Source organism: Staurois parvus, unplaced genomic scaffold (genome assembly GCF_062004578.1).
Source record: "Staurois parvus isolate SC_StPar_1 unplaced genomic scaffold, SC_StPar_1.0 ptg000214l, whole genome shotgun sequence".
In the NCBI taxonomy this organism is placed as follows: domain Eukaryota; kingdom Metazoa; phylum Chordata; class Amphibia; order Anura; family Ranidae; genus Staurois; species Staurois parvus.
Window position 1 is genome coordinate 1,066,487 of NW_028318010.1, and position 19,044 is coordinate 1,085,530.

Consider the following 19,044-nt stretch of genomic DNA (forward strand, 5'->3'; position numbering starts at 1 on the left):
CTATAAATGCATATATGGGATAAATGCGTTATGCATATAATATGTACTAAACATCAATAATAATAATCTAAAAGTGAACGAGTAAATTTATGAGAAGCGCATAATCATGACATGCGTGGTGGAAATATATTGTCCAAAATATCTTTAAATTTGGTGTGATCTTCTAATGACTTTTGTAATGTCACAGAGTGTAATTTTGCCTTAGCTTGATGTATTAAACATGCAGAGTGCGCACTCACCAGATGCGCTAATAAAAAGCACGTTGTATAATGTACTCCTGGTATCCATGGGTCCCTCAAGTGTGGTCAGGTATGGAGCCTCTGGATAGGTTGCATAAGATGTGCACATGAATGACTGACCAGCTGGAAATATGAAGTGGCCGTCGGATCCCTGTGATCCAACAGCTTGATGTCAACGGCTTGCAAGGGCTCCTCCTTAACGCGTTTCGAACTCAGTGTTCATTGTCAAAAGGGGTATGCCTGTGTGCAGCCCGACGTCTCAATGCAGCTATTTATAGCATCAGATAATTTGAAAAAAAGCGCCAAAAACAACGATCGTGCGCCATCTTGCCGAAGTTCAGCGCATGCGTGAACCCGCGGGCGCCATTTTCCCATGAACAAATGTCACAGTAATCAATTACAGAATGGATTTTGTACTGCGCATGTGCTGGCACCATTTTCCTGTAGTTCTTAGTTAAAGAGATGATGCAAAGAGCTGTGTAGGAGCATCCCTTTACAACTTGGTGATATAATAACAAAACGGAACTACAGGGGTTAATTCTGTCGTACAGGGCCAATATATGCATTGTGAATGTTATGACCACAATATGTGCGTCATGATAATTGAGGTAATAGCGCACGTACGTGCACCATTGGGGAAAATTACGTCAAAACGCGCTTGTACTGCGCACGCGTGAGCGACATTTTCCCCAAGTCTAAAGTAAAGCTGTGCTGACGGCTGTGTACCATAGTTCAAGACAGAATTGAACCTGATGAGCTGTATGGGCTTACTGTGGTTGTATGATGTAATGCTAGTTGAATCAGCATTATTTATCCTATGTCCAATGCAATGTATTCAGCAAGCCCCACTAGTGTGGTTAAAAAATGGGTTCAATAAACTCAGTGAGATAAAATCATTTTTTCTAACATCACAAAGGTTGCATATAACTATACAACCCTATGGTATAAATATTAAATATTAAAAGCCGTCTGGACTGCCAAGTTGCATAATAAAACAATCCATAATGTAAATGCAATATAAACACCAATAATAAATACATCTACAAGATAAGAGAACCCATGATAGAAACGCATCCATAAATGCATGTGTATGCACTTCCTCATTGGGGCATGTGTGAGAATAAAAAAGACAGTAATAATGATAAAAATTATTAAGAGAATGTGTAAGAATGTGCAATATGAATGTTGTTCAGTCGCCAAAATCTAAATGAAATGAATACAGAATGGTCACGTGGTCTAATGAGACTGAAAAATATGCAGCATAAAGGGTGTGAGAGGGCTAAACTCTAACTGTTATCAATATAGCAGTTAAGATCAATATCCACGTTGTGACCAGCCGGGGTCAAAGTTCTCATGTTAAAGATCCACCTGGTCTCAGCCTGTGAGACCAATCTGGTCTTATTTGACCCCCTTCAATGGTTGGTAATGATTTTAATACCCATGAATTTAAGCGTCGAGGGATCGCGATTATGATGATATCGAAAATATTTGGACAAAGGGTGTTCCTTAAAGCCTTTTTTGATGTTATACACAAGTTCTCTAAATCGGTCCCTCGGGCATCTAATGGTGCGTCCTATGTACTGTCTCTTACATGGACATTCGAGAAGATAGACAGCATACTTGCTACTGCAAGAAATAAAGGAAGTAACCTCATAAGTTTGTCCTGTACATGTAGATGAAAAAGTTTCTATCTTCTTGAGTTTCATTTTGCTTTGTTGAAAAATAACACATTTCTTGCAAGGGTAAAATCCCTTCATTTGTGAGAAAAAAGTGGAGTGTGTAGGGGGATCTATAATGTTGGGTGCTATCATGTTACAAAGAGTGGGGACTCTCCTAAACACTATCTCAGGTCTATCCGGTAACTCTTTAGATAAAATAGGTTCAGCCTTCAAAATACCCCAATTCTTATTGATGATTTTATTGACTGCTTTATACTGCAGTGAAAAAGTAGTTACTAATGGGCAAATTTTGCCCGCTCTCTGAGTTGTAGAATTGGATAGCATGAGATCTCTGTTCATCATAGCCACATTCTCCATTTCAGTATTAAGTTTGACTTTATCGTAGCCCTTCTCAATGAAGCTATTTTTAGTATGTCTGCCTTAGTATAGTAGGATGTTAAGTTGGTACAATTCTTTCTCACCCTCATAAATTGACTCTTAGGAATGTTCGCTAGCCAGGTGGGATGATGGCAGCTGTCTGTGGGAATGAACCTTGGTACCGTACAAATATCACCACAAGAATTGAAAGTTTGGTTTGGAACAAACACCTGCCAGGTTCCTTCAAAAACTATGTGCAAGTGTACCTAGCTGAACTGAAGCTTTTTTGAAGGCAAAGGGTGGTTACACCAATTATTGGTTTGATTTGAATTTATCATCTGTTCATTTACTTTCCATTTTGTTTAACACTATTTCAGAAAGCATTCTTAATTTACAGCATTTTTTCAAACCTGTCTAAAACATATGCACAGTACTGTCCCATCCAGCCCCACTGCTGACACCCTGTAAAACTCATATGAGGGGATAAAAGCTGCTAATGTTTAGGACAGTATGCTCCCAGGAAAAAAATGCCTGGAATGCAGTTCCTTTCATCCCTGGGTGCCTGCTGTCCAAACATTATTACCATTTGGTGCACAGTCCAGCCACGGCAGCTTTCAGCCTCTCAGAGTTTTACAGGCTGCCATCACTGGGACTGGATGGGGCATCTGTGCCTTTCACTCATGCGTAAATGCTGGAGTCTCAGGCAGCAAGGCTAAACTCCCAGTGTGCATGAGGCCTAACAGATCAGTCCACTTAAAACGATATACAGTATTTAAATTTTTGGTAGAACCTGGCATATTGAGTCATCTATGATTTTCATATATTTGCATTGTATTTTGATGTGAAGACTTGTTGAGTTCTTACCTTCACCCACTAGCAGCAATTCTTTCCATATGTGTGTGTGTGTATCTATGTGGGTTTGAATGTGTGTGTCTTTTTATCCCTGACATCTGCACTCTGTAGGTTACCCAATCTGATCTCTTCACTCTGTAGGTTACTCACTCATTACCCCTTTACCCTGTAGGTTGCCTACTCCTGGGCCCTTTACCCTGTAGGTTACTCACTCCAACCCCTACATTCTGTAGGTTACCTACTCCTGACCCCTTCACTCTGTAGGTTACCCACTCTTGACCCCTTCACTCTGTAGGTTACCAAATCTGACCTCTTCATTCTGTAGGTTACTCACTCCTGACCCCTTTACCCTGTAGGTTACCTACTCCTGAGCCCTTTACTCTGTAGGTTACTCACTCCTAACCCCTACATTCTGTAGGCTACCTACTCCTGACACCTTCACTCTGTAGGTTACCCACTCTTAACCCCTTCACTCTGTAAGTTACCAAATCTGATCTCTTCACTCTGTAGGTTACTCACTCCTGACCCCTTTACCCTGTAAGTTACCCACTCCTGACCCCTTTACCCTGTAAGTTACCCACTCCTGAGCCCTTTACTCTGTAGGTTACTCACTCCTAAACCCTACATTCTGTAGGTTACCCACTCCTGACCCCTTCACTCTGTAGGTTACCCACTCTTAACCCCTTCACTCTGTAGGTTACCCACCCCTAAGCCCTTTACTTTGTAGGGTACACATTCCTGCATTCTGCATGTGGGTATAACAACTGGGCGAGCACATCTGGAATGTGTATAACATTTGGGGGAACACATCACAAAGGAGGAGGGATCAGCTGGGCATCTCCCTGGTCAGGCCCTGGCAGTACTGGGACCTGGGGGGGGGGGGAATAGCAGAAGGGGCAGGGGCTTGGGTGTCACAGTTGGATGGTGTGAGAGGGGGTGCAGTGTGGCCATAAGGAGCAGTGGGATAGTGCAGTGCTGCTATTATCAGACTGCTGATAAAGTCTGCTCTGATAATACCCAATACATCATTATGATCAGCTAGGAAACAGCAATCGCAGGCGGGGCCGGGTGCGCGCTGCTGGGGGTGAGCAGGGGGGAGTGTCCTGGAAAGACATCCATGGACCAGGATTAAACAGCCATGCTGTAGCCATTCTTCAGCTATAGCGTGGTTGGGAACCAGTTAAAGAGGGACATATGCATTCCAGTGCATTTTTGGTGTGTTTGGTGTGTCTGTTGCATTTTTGATGCAATTTACCACTTTCCAGTACAGTTCTGTGTTGGAAAAATGCAGTCTGTTCTATTTTTTTTTTCTGCAACCGGAACGCACTGGAATTGCAAGCACTGATGTGAACTATGACATTGACAACCATATAACCTACTTTCTGTGTGTTTAGGATGCAGAAAAAAAAAAGCAGCTGAAACGCATGTAGTGTGAACTGGCCTTTAGGCCTGTGAGGCTATGACATCACCCCTCTGTCTAAACTCCAACACTAGTCAGCACTGGATCATTGACACTTGTGGATACTATATCAGGGAGGTGACAAGAGCTTATCTTAGTAAGTTTACATGCCTTGGGGGGGGCATGTGCAGACACTGTCACTTTGTCCTAATAGGGCAAAGTGACCATGTCCCTTTAAAAAAAGATAAGCTTGATGTAGAAAAAGCTATTAATGTATGTTAATATTACAAATTTGTAATTATATGTATTTTTAATGTCAACAGACATACAGGTGAAACTCAAAAAATTAGAATATCATGCAAAAGTTCATTTATTTCAGTAATGCAATTAATAGGTGAAACAATTATATAAGATAGACTCATTACATGCAAAGCAAGATAGTTCAAGCCGTGATTTGTCATAATTGTGATGATTATGGCTTACAGCTCATGAAAACCCCAAATCCACAATCTCAGAAAATTAGAATATTGTGAAAAGGTGCAATATTCTTGGCTCAAAGTGTCCCACTCTAATCAGCTAATTAAGCCATAACATCTGCAAAGGGTTCCTGAGCCTTTAAATGGTCTCTCAGTCTGGTTCAGTAGGAATCACAATCATGGGAAAGACTGCTGACCTGACAGTTGTGCAGAAAACCATCATTGACACCCTCCATAAGGAGGGAAAGCCTCAAAAGGTTATTGCAAAAGAAGTTGGATGTTCCCAAAGGAAGAAAAAGGTGCACAAGCAGCAGGGATGACCGCAGCCTGGAGAGGATTGTCAGGAAAAGGCCATTCAAAAGTGTTGGGGACTTTCACAAGGAGTGGACTGAGGCTGGAGTCAGTGCATCAAGAGCCACTACACACAGACGGATCCTGGACATGGGCTTCAAATGTTGTATTCCTCTTGTCAAGCCGCTCCTGAACAACAAACAACGTCAGAAGTGTCTTACCTGGGCTAAAGAAAAACAGACCTGGTCTGTTGCTCAGTGGTCCAAAGTCCTCTTTTCTGATGAGAGGAACTTTTGCATCTCATTTGGAAACCAAGGACCCAGAGTATGGAGGAAGAAAGGAGAGGCACACATTGCAAGATGCTTGAAGTCCAGTGTGAACTTTCCACAGTCTGTGTTGATTTGGGGAGCCATGTCTTCTGCTGGTGTTGGTCCACTGTGCTTCATTAAGTCCAGGTTCAACGCAGCCATCTACCAGGAGATTCTGGAGCACTTCATGCTTCCTTCCGCAGACGAGCTTTATGGGGATGCTGATTTCATTTTCCAGCAGGACTTGGCACCTGCCCACACTGCCAAAAGCACCAAAACCTGGTTCAATCACCGTGGGATTACTGTGCTTGATTGGCCAGCAAACTCGCCTGACCTGAACCCCATAGAGAATCTATGGGGCATTGCCAAGAGAAAGATAAGAGACATGAGACCGAACAATGCAGAAGAGCTGAAGGCCGCTATTGAAGCATAACACCCCTGCAGTACCACAGGCTGATAGCTTCCATGCCACGCCACATTGAGGCAGTAATTGCTGCAAAAGGGGCCCAAACCAAGTACTGAGTACATATGTATGCTTATACTTTTCAGAGGTCCGATATTGTTCTATGTACAATCCTTGTTTTATTGATTTATGTAATATTCTAATTTTCTGAGATTGTGGATTTGGGGTTTTCATGAGCTGTAAGCCATAATCATCACAATTATGACAAATCACGGCTTGAACTATCTTGCTTTGCAAATAATGAGTCTATCTCATATATTAGTTTCACCTTTTAAGTTGCATTACTGAAATAAATGAACTTTTGCACAATATTCTAATTTTTCGAGTTTCACCTGTATTTGGTAATTTTATACTTAAGCTCTCTTGTTTCACAGTGCTACACAATTGCTGTGTTGCAACTTGCACTGCACCATCAAGCATTTAAAGTGGTTTTAAACCCAAAAGCAAACATTTATTATATTGGTGTTTACCAATTCTTAGATTTGATGGCTGTATTCATTTTTTTTAAGGCTTTCCTTTTATATTTTCATCTGGTGATCCAGCAAGAAAGTCTGTTGTATATGTATCACTCTCCTAGGTAGGTGCTAGGATTAGTTGGCTAGGTTAGTAATGCTTTGATAGCTAAATTTAGTTGTCACTCTGTAGGCAGAGTGACTTCAATTGTTGCCAGGTAAAAGTATAGTTAGCAAACTGTACTGAGTGAGCTGTGATCTGCTAGTGAGGCTAGTGGGCTCAAATGCAGCTAGTTTGCCTAGCTTCCTCTGTATCCAGGTTACTGTAGAAAGTTCTGGATGATATGTGTGGAGCTATGCAGATGGCAGCATGAATATTGATACAGCCTCAGCCTATCCAAGAGTGAGGGGCTCCAAGATTTGTTGGGTAACTATTTATATTCCTGGCTAGGATGGCTTAAGCCTGGGGGAGGGCATGTTGCTCTCCCAGGCACCTGCTACCATAGGCCTCAGGTGGGCTAGCTGAGGGCCTGAACTGTTGAGACCCAGGTTCTGCTACGCTGACTGAGGGGCTGTCTCCTGAAGATCTGGTTTGGTACCATGGAGGAAGGTATCCTAATGCTCTTGGGCCTTATGAGTACAGACATCCCTAAGGATCTTAGAGACTGTCTGCTGTTTAACCCCCTCTGGTGCTAGGAAGTCAACTGCGGGTCTAGCAAAGAGAATACCAGCTGGTGTTCCAAAGAGCTTGTCCTTCTTCCCACTACTACTTGAAGGGACACTGCTCTGGGCTCTAATGAAATTACTGTTGCTATTGCTTTTGTTTAAGCTGAAGTCCACTGTTTGATTCAAGCACAGACTTGGATATAGCTTCTTCTGAAGATTAGACAAAGTCATTAGAGATGAGCGAATCGAACATGACGAAGTGGAATTCGTTCCGAAGATTTGGAAAAATTCTATTCGCGATGAATCCGAAGATTAGCAAACTTCGGATGCACGAATCGAATTTTCCCAAAAATGGCGGCGACATGTGTGGCGACAGGAGAAAATGGACAGAGAAGATGGGGCGGGGATCTCTGGGAAGGCGCGCAGACAAGGCGCGCTGACCCATAATGTATTCATGAGTCATGAATCATGACATGTGATCGCATTAGCCAATCAGCAGCCAGCCAGCCAGCACTGTGTAATGGTGGAGCTATAAATCGCGGCCATCTTAGAATTCTCCATTAGCCTCCGGTCATTCAAGAAAGACAGACCTCTGTGTATTGAGGGACAGAGTTAGGGCCACAGAGACTTTAGGGCCACAGAATTGTTACTCAGGGACACAGAATTGTTACTCAGGGACACAGAATTGTTACTCGGGGACACAGAATTGTTACTCGGGGACACAGAATTGTTACTCAGGGACACAGAATCGTTACTCAGGGACACAGAATTGTTACTCGGGGACACAGAATTGTTACTCAGGGACACAGAATCGTTACTCAGGGACACAGAATTGTTACTCGGGGACACAGAATTATTACTCAGGGACACAGAATCGTTACTCGGACACAGAATTGTTACTCAGGGACACAGAATTGTTACTCAGGGACACAGAATCGTTACTCAGGGACACAAAATCGTTACTCAGGGACACAGAATCGTTACTCAGGGACACAGAATCGTTACTCAGGGACACAGAATTGTTACTCAGGGACACAGAATCGTTACTCAGGGACACAGAATCGTTACTCAGGGACACAGAATCGTTACTCAGGGACACAGAATCGTTACTTAGGGCCACAGCTATCAAAGAATCGAAAATTTAAAGTGACATACACCATTTTTTTTTTTGGTGGCTGTCGTGCACAGTTGGTGCTGCAGTTTGCCGATTGTGCTAAATAAACTGACTTTCTGCTTCACAACCACTATTGTACGTTCAAAGAGTTAAATCCATATACACGCCGGGTGGCGGTAATATTTTTTGGGTGATTAGTGCATTCCAGTGACAAACGTACAGTTTCCAGCCAACGGCAAGCTGCAATTGACCGATTGTGTACAATAAACTGACTTTCTGCTTCACAACCACTATTGTACGTTCAAAGAGTTAGATCCATTTACACGCCGGGTGGCGGTAATATTTTTTGGGTGATTAGTGCATTCCAGTGACATAAACGTACAGTTTCCAGCCAACGGCAAGCTGCAATTGACCGATTGTGCTAAATAAACTGACTTTCTGCTTCACAACCACTATTGTACGTTCAAAGAGTTAAATCCATATACACGCCGGGTGGCGGTAATATTTTTTTGGTGATTAGTGCATTCCAGTGACATAAACGTACAGTTTCCAGCCAACGGCAAGCTGCAATTGACCGATTGTGCTAAATAAACTGACTTTCTGCTTCACAACCACTATTGTACGTTCAAAGAGTTAGATCCATTTACACGCCGGGTGGCGGTAATATTTTTTGGGTGATTAGTGCATTCCAGTGACAGAAACGTACAGTTTCCAGCCAACGGCAAGCTGCAATTGACCGATTGTGCTAAATAAACTGACTTTCTGCTTCACAACCACTATTGTACGTTCAAAGAGTTAGATCCATTTACACGCCGGGTGGCGGTAATATTTTTTGGGTGATTAGTGCATTCCAGTGACATAAACGTACAGTTTCCAGCCAACGGCAAGCTGCAATTGACCGATTGTGCTAAATAAACTGACTTTCTGCTTCACAACCACTATTGTACGTTCAAAGAGTTAGATCCATTTACACGCCGGGTGGCGGTAATATTTTTTGGGTGATTAGTGCATTCCAGTGACATAAACGTACAGTTTCCAGCCAACGGCAAGCTGCAATTGACCGATTGTGCTAAATAAACTGACTTTCTGCTTCACAACCACTATTGTACGTTCAAAGAGTTAAATCCATATACACGCCGGGTGGCGGTAATATTTTTTGGGTGATTAGTGCATTCCAGTGACATAAACGTACAGTTTCCAGCCAACGGCAAGCTGCAATTGACCGATTGTGCTAAATAAACTGACTTTCTGCTTCACAACCACTATTGTACGTTCAAAGAGTTAAATCCATATACACGCCGGGTGGCGGTAATATTTTTTGGGTGATTAGTGCATTCCAGTGACATAAACGTACAGTTTCCAGCCAACGGCAAGCTGCAATTGACCGATTGTGCTAAATAAACTGACTTTCTGCTTCACAACCACTATTGTACGTTCAAAGAGTTAGATCCATTTACACGCCGGGTGGCGGTAATATTTTTTGGGTGATTAGTGCATTCCAGTGACATAAACGTACAGTTTCCAGCCAACGGCAAGCTGCAATTGACCGATTGTGCTAAATAAACTGACTTTCTGCTTCACAACCACTATTGTACGTTCAAAGAGTTAAATCCATTTACACGCCGCCTGGCGGTAATATTTTTTGGGTGATTAGTGCATTCCAGTGACAGAAACGTACAGTTTCCAGCCAACGGCAAGCTGCAATTGACCGATTGTGTACAATAAACTGTCTTTCTGCTTCACAACCACTATTGTACGTTCAAAGAGTTAGATCCATTTACACGCCGGGTGGCGGTAATATTTTTTGGGTGATTAGTGCATTCCAGTGACATAAACGTACAGTTTCCAGCCAACGGCAAGCTGCAATTGACCGATTGTGCTAAATAAACTGACTTTCTGCTTCACAACCACTATTGTACGTTCAAAGAGTTAAATCCGGTTTTATTTTTGGGGTGCTTATTGAATTAAAGAGTATGTCAGACAACACGCAGAGGAGTGGCAGAGGAGGCAATGTTTCAGGAGCGAGCAGACGTGGCAGCAGAGGAAGGGGTCGAGGCAGCACTAGTCGCAGCCAGAGGCCAGTGCTCCCGGTGTCATCCAGCGGTCGTGTCTCCACCGACAACCCTGCCGTCATCGATTGGTTGACTCGGTCGTCTTCCTCTTCCCAGGTCACCTCTGACACCTACAGCCAACGGTCGGTGGGTACGTCAGACACAACCGTTAGTTGGCATGGCCCGGGAGCAAGCCCACTGAAATCACGTGTCCTCGACCTGCCCCTGTCCTTTGGTGTTCCCTCACCAAACGAAGTATCGCATGCTGTGGGCTCAGCCCCACTGTACAGTGAGGAAGAGCTAACAGAGGGCGGTCAGGAACGGGGGGAGACATCCGCCTCTTCAGCAGCCAGGCGAAGAAGTACTGGCGAGGAGAGTGGCTCGTTAGCCGGTCTAGAGACAGGTCTGTCTCCTGACCCACACGCAGCCGAGGGGGCTAGTAGTGACGCGGAGACCCTAATTGATGATGATGAGGCTGATCGCACTTGGCAGCCTCGTCGTCATCAGGCTATTGCTTCCGCATCATCAGGAGAAGAGGGTGCCAGCTTGCCAGCGAGCAAAACAGTCGGTGGGTTGCCCAGGAGGCAGCAGGGTCGCAGCAGTGTCAGTGGAGCCAAATGGCCACGGAGTAGAGCACCAGCTCCACTGCAGCCTACCACCACGGCCAGTAGTGGTGCCGGTGTGCACGGAGGAAGTAGCAGTCAGCCAGTGAGGAGTAGCGGGGGCAAAGTTTCCTACTCGGCAGTGTGGCAATTTTTCGTCAAGCCGCCCAAGGAAGTAAACGTAGCCGTATGTCGACTATGTGGCCAGAAAGTCAAGCGTGGCCAGGGGGCCAATGTTGGGACTACAGCGTTGCGTCAGCATATGCAGCGTCGCCATTCGGTGGCCTGGGAAAACCGTGATAAAGATACGGCGGTTCTGCCTGCCCCAGCCCCCGCTCCATCACCCGCTCCGTTACTTGCTCCGTCACCCGACGTCAATCGCCCTCTATCAGCCAGTCAAGGCTCCAACACCTCTGCTGAGGGGAGTTGTCGCTCGTTGGCATCTTCTGCTCGTTCAGATGCTCCTTCTCCTGCTACTCCTCTTCACGGATTCCGTCAGCAGTCTTTCTTGGAATCCGTTTCCAAGAGACAACAGTTTGCGAGCACGCACCCGACGGTGCAGAAGCTGAACGTCCTCCTGTCCAAGTTGCTGGTGCTGCAGTCCCTCCCTTTCCAAGTGGTGGACTCAGCACCTTTCCGAGAAATGATGGCTTGTGCCGAGCCGCGGTGGAGAGTGCCAAGCCGGCATTTCTTCGCCAAAAAGGCAGTGCCAGCCCTGCATTCACATGTAGAAGAGATGGTGGGCCAGTCTTTGAGCATGTCGGTCTCTGCCAAAGTGCACGGCAGCGCCGACGTGTGGAGCTGTAACTACGGTCAGGGACAGTACATGTCATTTACGGCCCACTGGGTGAACGTGGTGCCGGCACAGCCGCACCAGCAACTTGGACAGGTCACGCCGCTTTTGCCTCCACGTTTGCACGTCCTTGGTCCAGCAAAGATGTCCGCCTCTACCACCTCTTCTTCCGCCGTGTCCTCAGCCGCCACCCCCGTGCCAAGTCCCATTACCCGACCGGCATATCACATGTGCAGGGCGCAACGGTGTCACGCTGTGCTGCACCTGGTATGCCTTGGCGAACGTAGTCACACAGGGGAGGAACTTCTGAGTGTAATGAACAGAGAAATCGACAGATGGCTGTCTCCGCGCAAACTGAAAATCGGAACCATGTTGACCGACAACGGAAAGAACATGGTGTCTGCTCTGCGTCAAGGAAGGTTGTGCCATGCGCCATGCATGGCTCACGTGTTCAATCTGGTTGTCAAGCGGTTCCTAAAATCCACCATCCCACTGCAAGACATCCTTAAAATGTCACGTAAACTTTGCATGCATTTCAGCCATTCCTACACCGCAAAGCACACCCTCCTTGAGCTGCAGCGGCAGAACGGAATTCCACAGCATCGCCTGATCTGCGACGTTGCAACAAGGTGGAATTCAACCCTACATATGTTAGACCGCCTTTACGAACAGCGAAAGGCCATCACCGATTTCCTGATGTTACAAGCGGATAAAGGTACTCCCCTGTGTAACTTAGATGTCAGCCATTGGCAGCTCATGCGTGACACCTGCCGCTTGCTCAGGCCCTTTGAGGAGGCCACGCTATTCGTGAGTCGGCAGGACTATGGGATAAACGACGTCATTCCTCTGTTGCACATCCTGGAACAAATGCTGTTAACAATGGCTGGTCAGGGTGCGGTAGACGTGGCGCACAGATCTCAACGCCACATGACCCCTGTGGGGGCAGGACAGGAAGAAAAGGAGGAGGTAGAGGAGGACATTGGTGCTCAGGAATTATTGAGTGAAATGGGTGGTTTTTCCACTCAGCGGACAGGAGTGGAGGAGCAGGAGCATCTGGTAGAGGAGGAGGAGGAGGAGACAGAGGACCCAGACGCACCGTGGCAGTATGCTGTGGAGATGGAGGCAGGGAGTCCCTCGCATTCCTTGGCACAAATGGCCCATAGCATGCTCGCTTGCTTGCGTAGCGACAGCCGAATAATAACCATCAGACAGAGGGATGACTTTTGGCTGTCCACCTTGTTGGACCCTCGCTACCATTCAAAAATGGTGGCCTTTTTCACACCTGCTGAGAGGGAGGCCAAAATAAAGTACTATAAAAACCACCTATGTAGTCATGCAGTATATAGCCCTATCGGCCACTTTCTGGCATCCAGTTGCTGTAGCCCCTATCACCACACTGTGCCACGGGCCCCTGTACCGCCTTCTCATACTGCTGCCAGATCCATCCTCTGCCATGTGCGTCTTTGTCGTCTGCTCACGCTGCTGGGTTCCAGTTTTAAACCTAGGCCTGTGTATGGCTTCCGAATACTGCTGCCTCCACCGCCACCCTGCGCCATGTGCCTCTGTCGTCTGCTCACGCTGCTGACGGCTTCCGCTTTTTAACCGAGGCCTGTGTTTGGCTTCCGAATACTGCTGCATCCACCGCCACCCTGCGCCATGTGTCTCTGTCGTCTGCTCACGCTGCTGACGGCTTCCGCTTTTTAACCGAGGCCTGTGTTTGGCTTCCGAATACTGCTGCATCCACCGCCACCCTGCGCCATGTGTCTCTGTCGTCTGCTCACGCTGCTGACGGCTTCCGCTTTTTAACCTAGGCCTGTATATGGCTTCCGAATACTGCTGCCTCCACCGCCACCCTGCGCCATGTGCCTCTGTCGTCTGCTCACGCTGCTGACGGCTTCCGCTTTTTAACCGAGGCCTGTGTTTGGCTTCCGAATACTGCTGCATCCACCGCCACCCTGCGCCATGTGTCTCTGTCGTCTGCTCACGCTGCTGACGGCTTCCGCTTTTTAACCTAGGCCTGTGTATGGCCTTCAATTGAATCTGCTTCTGCTCCGCCACTCTGCCATTGGACTCTTGATAGTCGTCTCCCCACGCTGCTGCTGGGGGGACTTTTTAACATAGGCCTCTGTATGGCCTTCAATTTTAGCTGCTTACGCTCCGCCACTCTGCCATAGGCCCCTGTACCGCCTCCTCATGCTGCTGCCAGGCCCGTAATCTGCCATGGGCCCCCGTACCGACTCCTCATGCTGCTGCCAGGCCCGTAATCTGTCATGGGCCCCTGTACCGCCTCCTCATGCTGCTGCCAGGTCCAGAGTGTGTAATGGGTCCCTGTATGGCCTCCCATTGCTGCTGTCTCCATTGCCACACTCTGCCATGTGCCACTTTCAGGTCTCCTCACACTGCTGGTGGGTTCCATTTTGTCATAGGGTGCTGTATGGCCTCCCATTGCTGCTGCCTCCACCGCCACACTGTGGCTCCACACTCTGGTTTTGGCCCCGTGACTGCCCAAATGAGTGAAGTGTGCGGTGATTCTAAGATCGACGGCACTCATCTGCATGTCATACTGACTGACAGTATTATTTCTCTTCCCCAGCAGACTCCAAGGGCATTTAAATTAAAGGTACAGTGTTCTGCACTAATATAAAGGCTCTCTGAAGCCTAGAAACACCCTTTTTATAAGTTAAATTCGCAGCGAATATATTCGGCTCGAAGCAAATTTTTTCCGCGAATTCGGCGAATCAGCCGAACCGAATTTTTGAATAATTCGCTCATCTCTAAAAGTCATCAATGTACATTGTTCCTAATATGGAGTATCCCACTCATCCCCATCCTTATTGAGGAAAAATAAAAATAACACCCCTAGATTGATTATTAGGGAAACTAATGAATGGGCCTATGTACCTGGCTGCGGGGCAAGGTATCTGGGGTAGGACCTGGACACTATTCCAGCAGCTCCTATGGGAGTAGTGCTACAGATATCAAGAGAACAGCTCTCCAGCAGAATGTATCAGTTACAGAGATAAGACAAACCATTTACTACTGACAGTGGTGCTTACAATGATCAGCTTTTATTTATGTAAAACTTTTATCCCATAAGGAAAAAAAAACATTTGCTGTAACTGCTTAAAAAGTATTAGCTGGAGTTTAGCTACAATTTATTAGTGTATTTAGTCTGCTAGTGTCATGTTTCACATGACTGTCATATGCGTTTAAGTGTTCTTTGTATTTTGTCTCTGCTCCTCCCTTTCCTTTGGTTTAGCTCATGCTGTATAGATAGCCCACCCTTTTTCCCAGTAATGCATTTCAGCTTCAAGGCTCACGTTATGAAGCAGATCACATTATGATCTTTTGCCCTATCTGATGTTCATTGCTGTAAGATTCTCTCAGTTTATGGAATAAACTTCACAAGATCTACAAGGTGTTGTCTGGATCGAGTCACTGCCTGTGTTAGTCAACTAAGATTGGAGTTATCGCTATCTCATCACAACTGTAAGTTACAGAGATCACACTGTCAATGCTTAGATTGGAGAGACAGAACAGCTAGTACATCTAACACTGCCCTCCACCCAGACTGACAATGCCACTGTCCGCTGTGGGGGTACTCTAAAACAGGAGGTGTGTTACTGGCTTGATTGCCAGGTGAAAACAGAGGGGGAAAAAAAGCAAAAAAATATAAAACTAAGCATCTAGAACGCAATCCGTTTGCGTTTCCCACACCACATTCAAAATGCACTGCCCTTGTGAACTGCAGCGGGTGTCAGTGCAAAGTTAAGGAGACCCCAAATGCAGGTCGCAAACGCAATAGTTTTGTACTGTGTGATCCAGTTACGGTGCATTTCCAAAAGTAGTGCATGCACTACTTTTGGTGTGATGCAGTGCTGTTGGAGCCCATTTAAAATGAATGAGCTCAAATCACAATGCACTGAATCGCATGTGAACAGGAATGTGCTTCATAGTGTAAACCTAGACTAATACAGCCCCCATATCCAAAATAGTAAAATCAAAAATAATTTTAAGGTAAAAACTTGCAATAATGACTTGTGTGCTTACTGAAAAGACACCATACTTTTTCTTTTTATGAATGTGCAAAAAATGTGATGTACAACTATAAATAAGATTCTAGAAACTGGCAAAATTAAGGAATAATCAAATCACTTATGTACACAAAGCTTTATTATCCTGAAAACAACATCTTCTTTAATTTTCTTTTGCAAAGAAAGTTGTACCACATAGGTTGAAAACATATGCAAGATGCTTGTTTATTCTTTCTGTCAAGCTGCCCATACTTTGTATAATAAGCCTGAACAACATTATAAAACGATCCATGAAAAGCCAGATCTATAATTCTGGAGATTAGAAAATTTACTGATTTTTTGTGTAAAGAAAATAATTTTCTCACTTTCCAAAAACTTGTGGCAAAAAATAAAATCTTCCACGAACTCAACATGGCTCCCAGCAAATACCTTGGGGTGTCTACTTTCCAAAACAGGGTCATTTGGGGAAGGGGGGGTGATTGTACTATTCTGGCATTTCAAGGTCTCCAAAACTGTGATAGATAGTGAGGAAGCAACATGAGAAAATTATGGCCTTTGATAGCTTGATGCTGGTCATTGGTTTTTGGCCACCGTAAGTGCATAGGCTCTCCAAAAGTCTCTCACATGTGGTATTCCCATTCTCGGGAGAAGTAGCAAAATGCATTTTGGAGTGTAATTTCACATTTTCCAAGAACTTGTGGCATAAAAATAAAATCTTCCTTGAACTCAACATGCCTCTTATCAAATACCTTGGGGTGTCTCCTTTCCAAAAAGGAGTAATTTGGGGGTGTTTAAACTGTCCTGGCATTTTATACCCAACTTCAGAAGCTTCTGCTACACATCACTCACTCTTCTAATCACTTGAAGACCAAGCCTTTTCTAACACTTTTTGTTTGCATGAAATAATTCTGTATTTTTGGCTAGAAAATTATTTTGAACCCCCACACATGATATATTTTTTCAAAGCAGAGGCCCTTGGGAATAAAATGGTGGGTGTTGCAATTAGTTTTATCTCACACTGTATTTGCGCAGTAGTTTTTCAAACACAATTTGTTTGGAAAAAATACTCTTTTTTGAATTTGAATGCACAAAAACATAATATAATACCCAATTGTTTGTTAAAGTTTGCAGGCTGCCAAACAAGCTGCTGATTAGGCCTTTGCTTTTAATTCACACTGAAATAAATACCACTGTAGGTCCAGTTCACTTCTGGTCTGTTCACTTTATTGCCAGTCAAGCCTTGTTGAAGGGGGCAATTGGACTGACGAAACGCATTGGATACTTCTCAGATTATACCCCTGACTTGTAATGGATTTGTATCTGGACCTTTTAACAGTGGTGTGGCGCTTCAATTTCAGCTCTTCTTACTATACTAGCAATGGCCCTGATCAGTGACCTATACCATGAGTGTAGTAGTGTGCAGACATTCTAACGCTAGCTGACTGACCCTGACACTACCTGACGCTATCTGATGTCGCTAGCGGAAGTAATACAGTGATCAGTGAAAAATAATGTACACTGACACTGTATTAATGGCACTGGCTGGGTGAAAGGGGTGATCAAAGGGTTAAGTGTGGGTGTGTGGGTAAAAAGTGTGAAATCCAGGGAGAGAAAAACCAGCTAGATCCTGTGCTTATTTACAAATACAGGTACAGGACTGCTTCTTCATTCATTGCAGGAGATCAGCAGGGTCCTGGACAAAAATCATTGGCCAGGACCCGCTGATGAACTATTCCTGTAACGAATGACAGTGGGGAGACGCACACGCCCATGCGTACCCTGAAGTATCAGGTGACTTACGGGTACCTTGCTTTCCCCAGAGCAGTTGCCCATCCGCAGTACATTACAGATGGGCAGTCCACAAGTCGATAAATAGATGTGCTGTAAGTGTGCCATAAACACTATAATTATTATAGAAGATTTATATAGCTCCAACAGTTTGCTCAGCGCTTTACAATATAACGGGAGACAATGCAGTAACAATACAGTTCAATACTAGAGGGATAGGAGGGCCCTGCTCCTCCGAGCTTACAATCTAGGAGGGAGGGGCTACTGGTACAAAAGGTAGAAACTGTGGGTGATGGACTGGTAGGAAGAGTAGAAGATTCCATTATTAGCTGAGGGCAGGATAGGCTTCCCTGAAGAGGTTTTCAGAGATCGCCGAAAAGTGAGCAGAGTAGGCGATAGTCTGATAAATTGGGGTAGAGAGTTCCAGAGGATGGGGGAAGCTCTGGAGAAGTCCACTACAGGTGGGTTCACAGCGCATTACCATACATTAGAATGGAAACAAACACTTCCCAGACATCACAATTAGCGTTGTGTTTGTAGTACACTGAAATGAAGCAATGCAAACACTAAACAATTTTTAAATGTGAACAGTTCTGTTCGCTGTCCATTTCTACATTGTGAGCTGCGTTTGTTACTTATTTGGGAAATAGCAAAAGCGTGCCCTAAATGCCTATTACATTAGCCAGTGTAAAGGAGGCCATAATGAGGACAAAACATTTTCACTTTATTCCATTTCACAGAAGAGTGCTTTTTGCCTCCCTTTGGCCTATTTCATTCTAATTGTAATGGTTGTATTGTCACTTTGAATACTACTGATAACCCAGAGACATCCTGCTGTGCTGATAAATAAAAAGCCAGAATCCAGGTGGAGCCTACAAACCAGTTTGACTGGTTGGAATTTGGAGCCGCCCATGGTGGATCCTGCCGAGAGAAATTTAGAAACAAGGGACATGGATCTGAAGAGAAAACTGTGAGAAGACATCAACAAAAGCCATGTGTGGACCCAGTAAGTTTGCCTTTTTTATTGATCATGGTACCATAATCTATTAATGCTGGTTAAATGAGATATAATGAAGAGAGGAATGTGAGTTAGGTTACACTCCCACACACATACTTATGATAATTTCAGTGAATGATCCTGTAACACGTACGCTGTGTCTTGTTTTATTTATTTATTTGACTCTGCTTTATCCTTCAGCCAATATAGCACTTATATATTAACAAGCCCAGGATTTGCCTTTGGCTCAGTGGTTACTGGTGCTCATGCAAAAGCATATCCTACAGGTGAAGGGGTTAATAACTGTGAGAGGTTGAGAATTTCTCATCTGAGTTGAAACAATTGAGTACTGTCCGTGATACTTTTTTTATTTGCACTAACTTACAATTTTGAGGACAAGCTTTCGGGGAATGTCCCCTTCTTCAAGGTCCAAGCAGTACTATGATTAGTACTGCTTGGACCTTGAAGAAGGGGACACTCCCC

At 45.0% G+C, this 19,044-nt stretch overlaps 1 protein-coding gene across 1 annotated transcript in view; it reads left to right on the forward strand.

Moving 5' to 3' along the window:
• Positions 1–18,455: 18,455 nt before the first annotated feature.
• The window catches only part of TMEM54 (transmembrane protein 54), a 75,075-nt gene continuing 74,486 nt past the window's right edge, over positions 18,456–19,044 (forward strand). Inside the window, exon 1 of the mRNA XM_089678990.1 lies at positions 18,456–18,570. Coding sequence (XP_089535116.1) covers positions 18,558–18,570 — 13 coding nt within the window. The 5' untranslated portion in view covers positions 18,456–18,557. The remainder of the gene's footprint in view (positions 18,571–19,044) is intronic.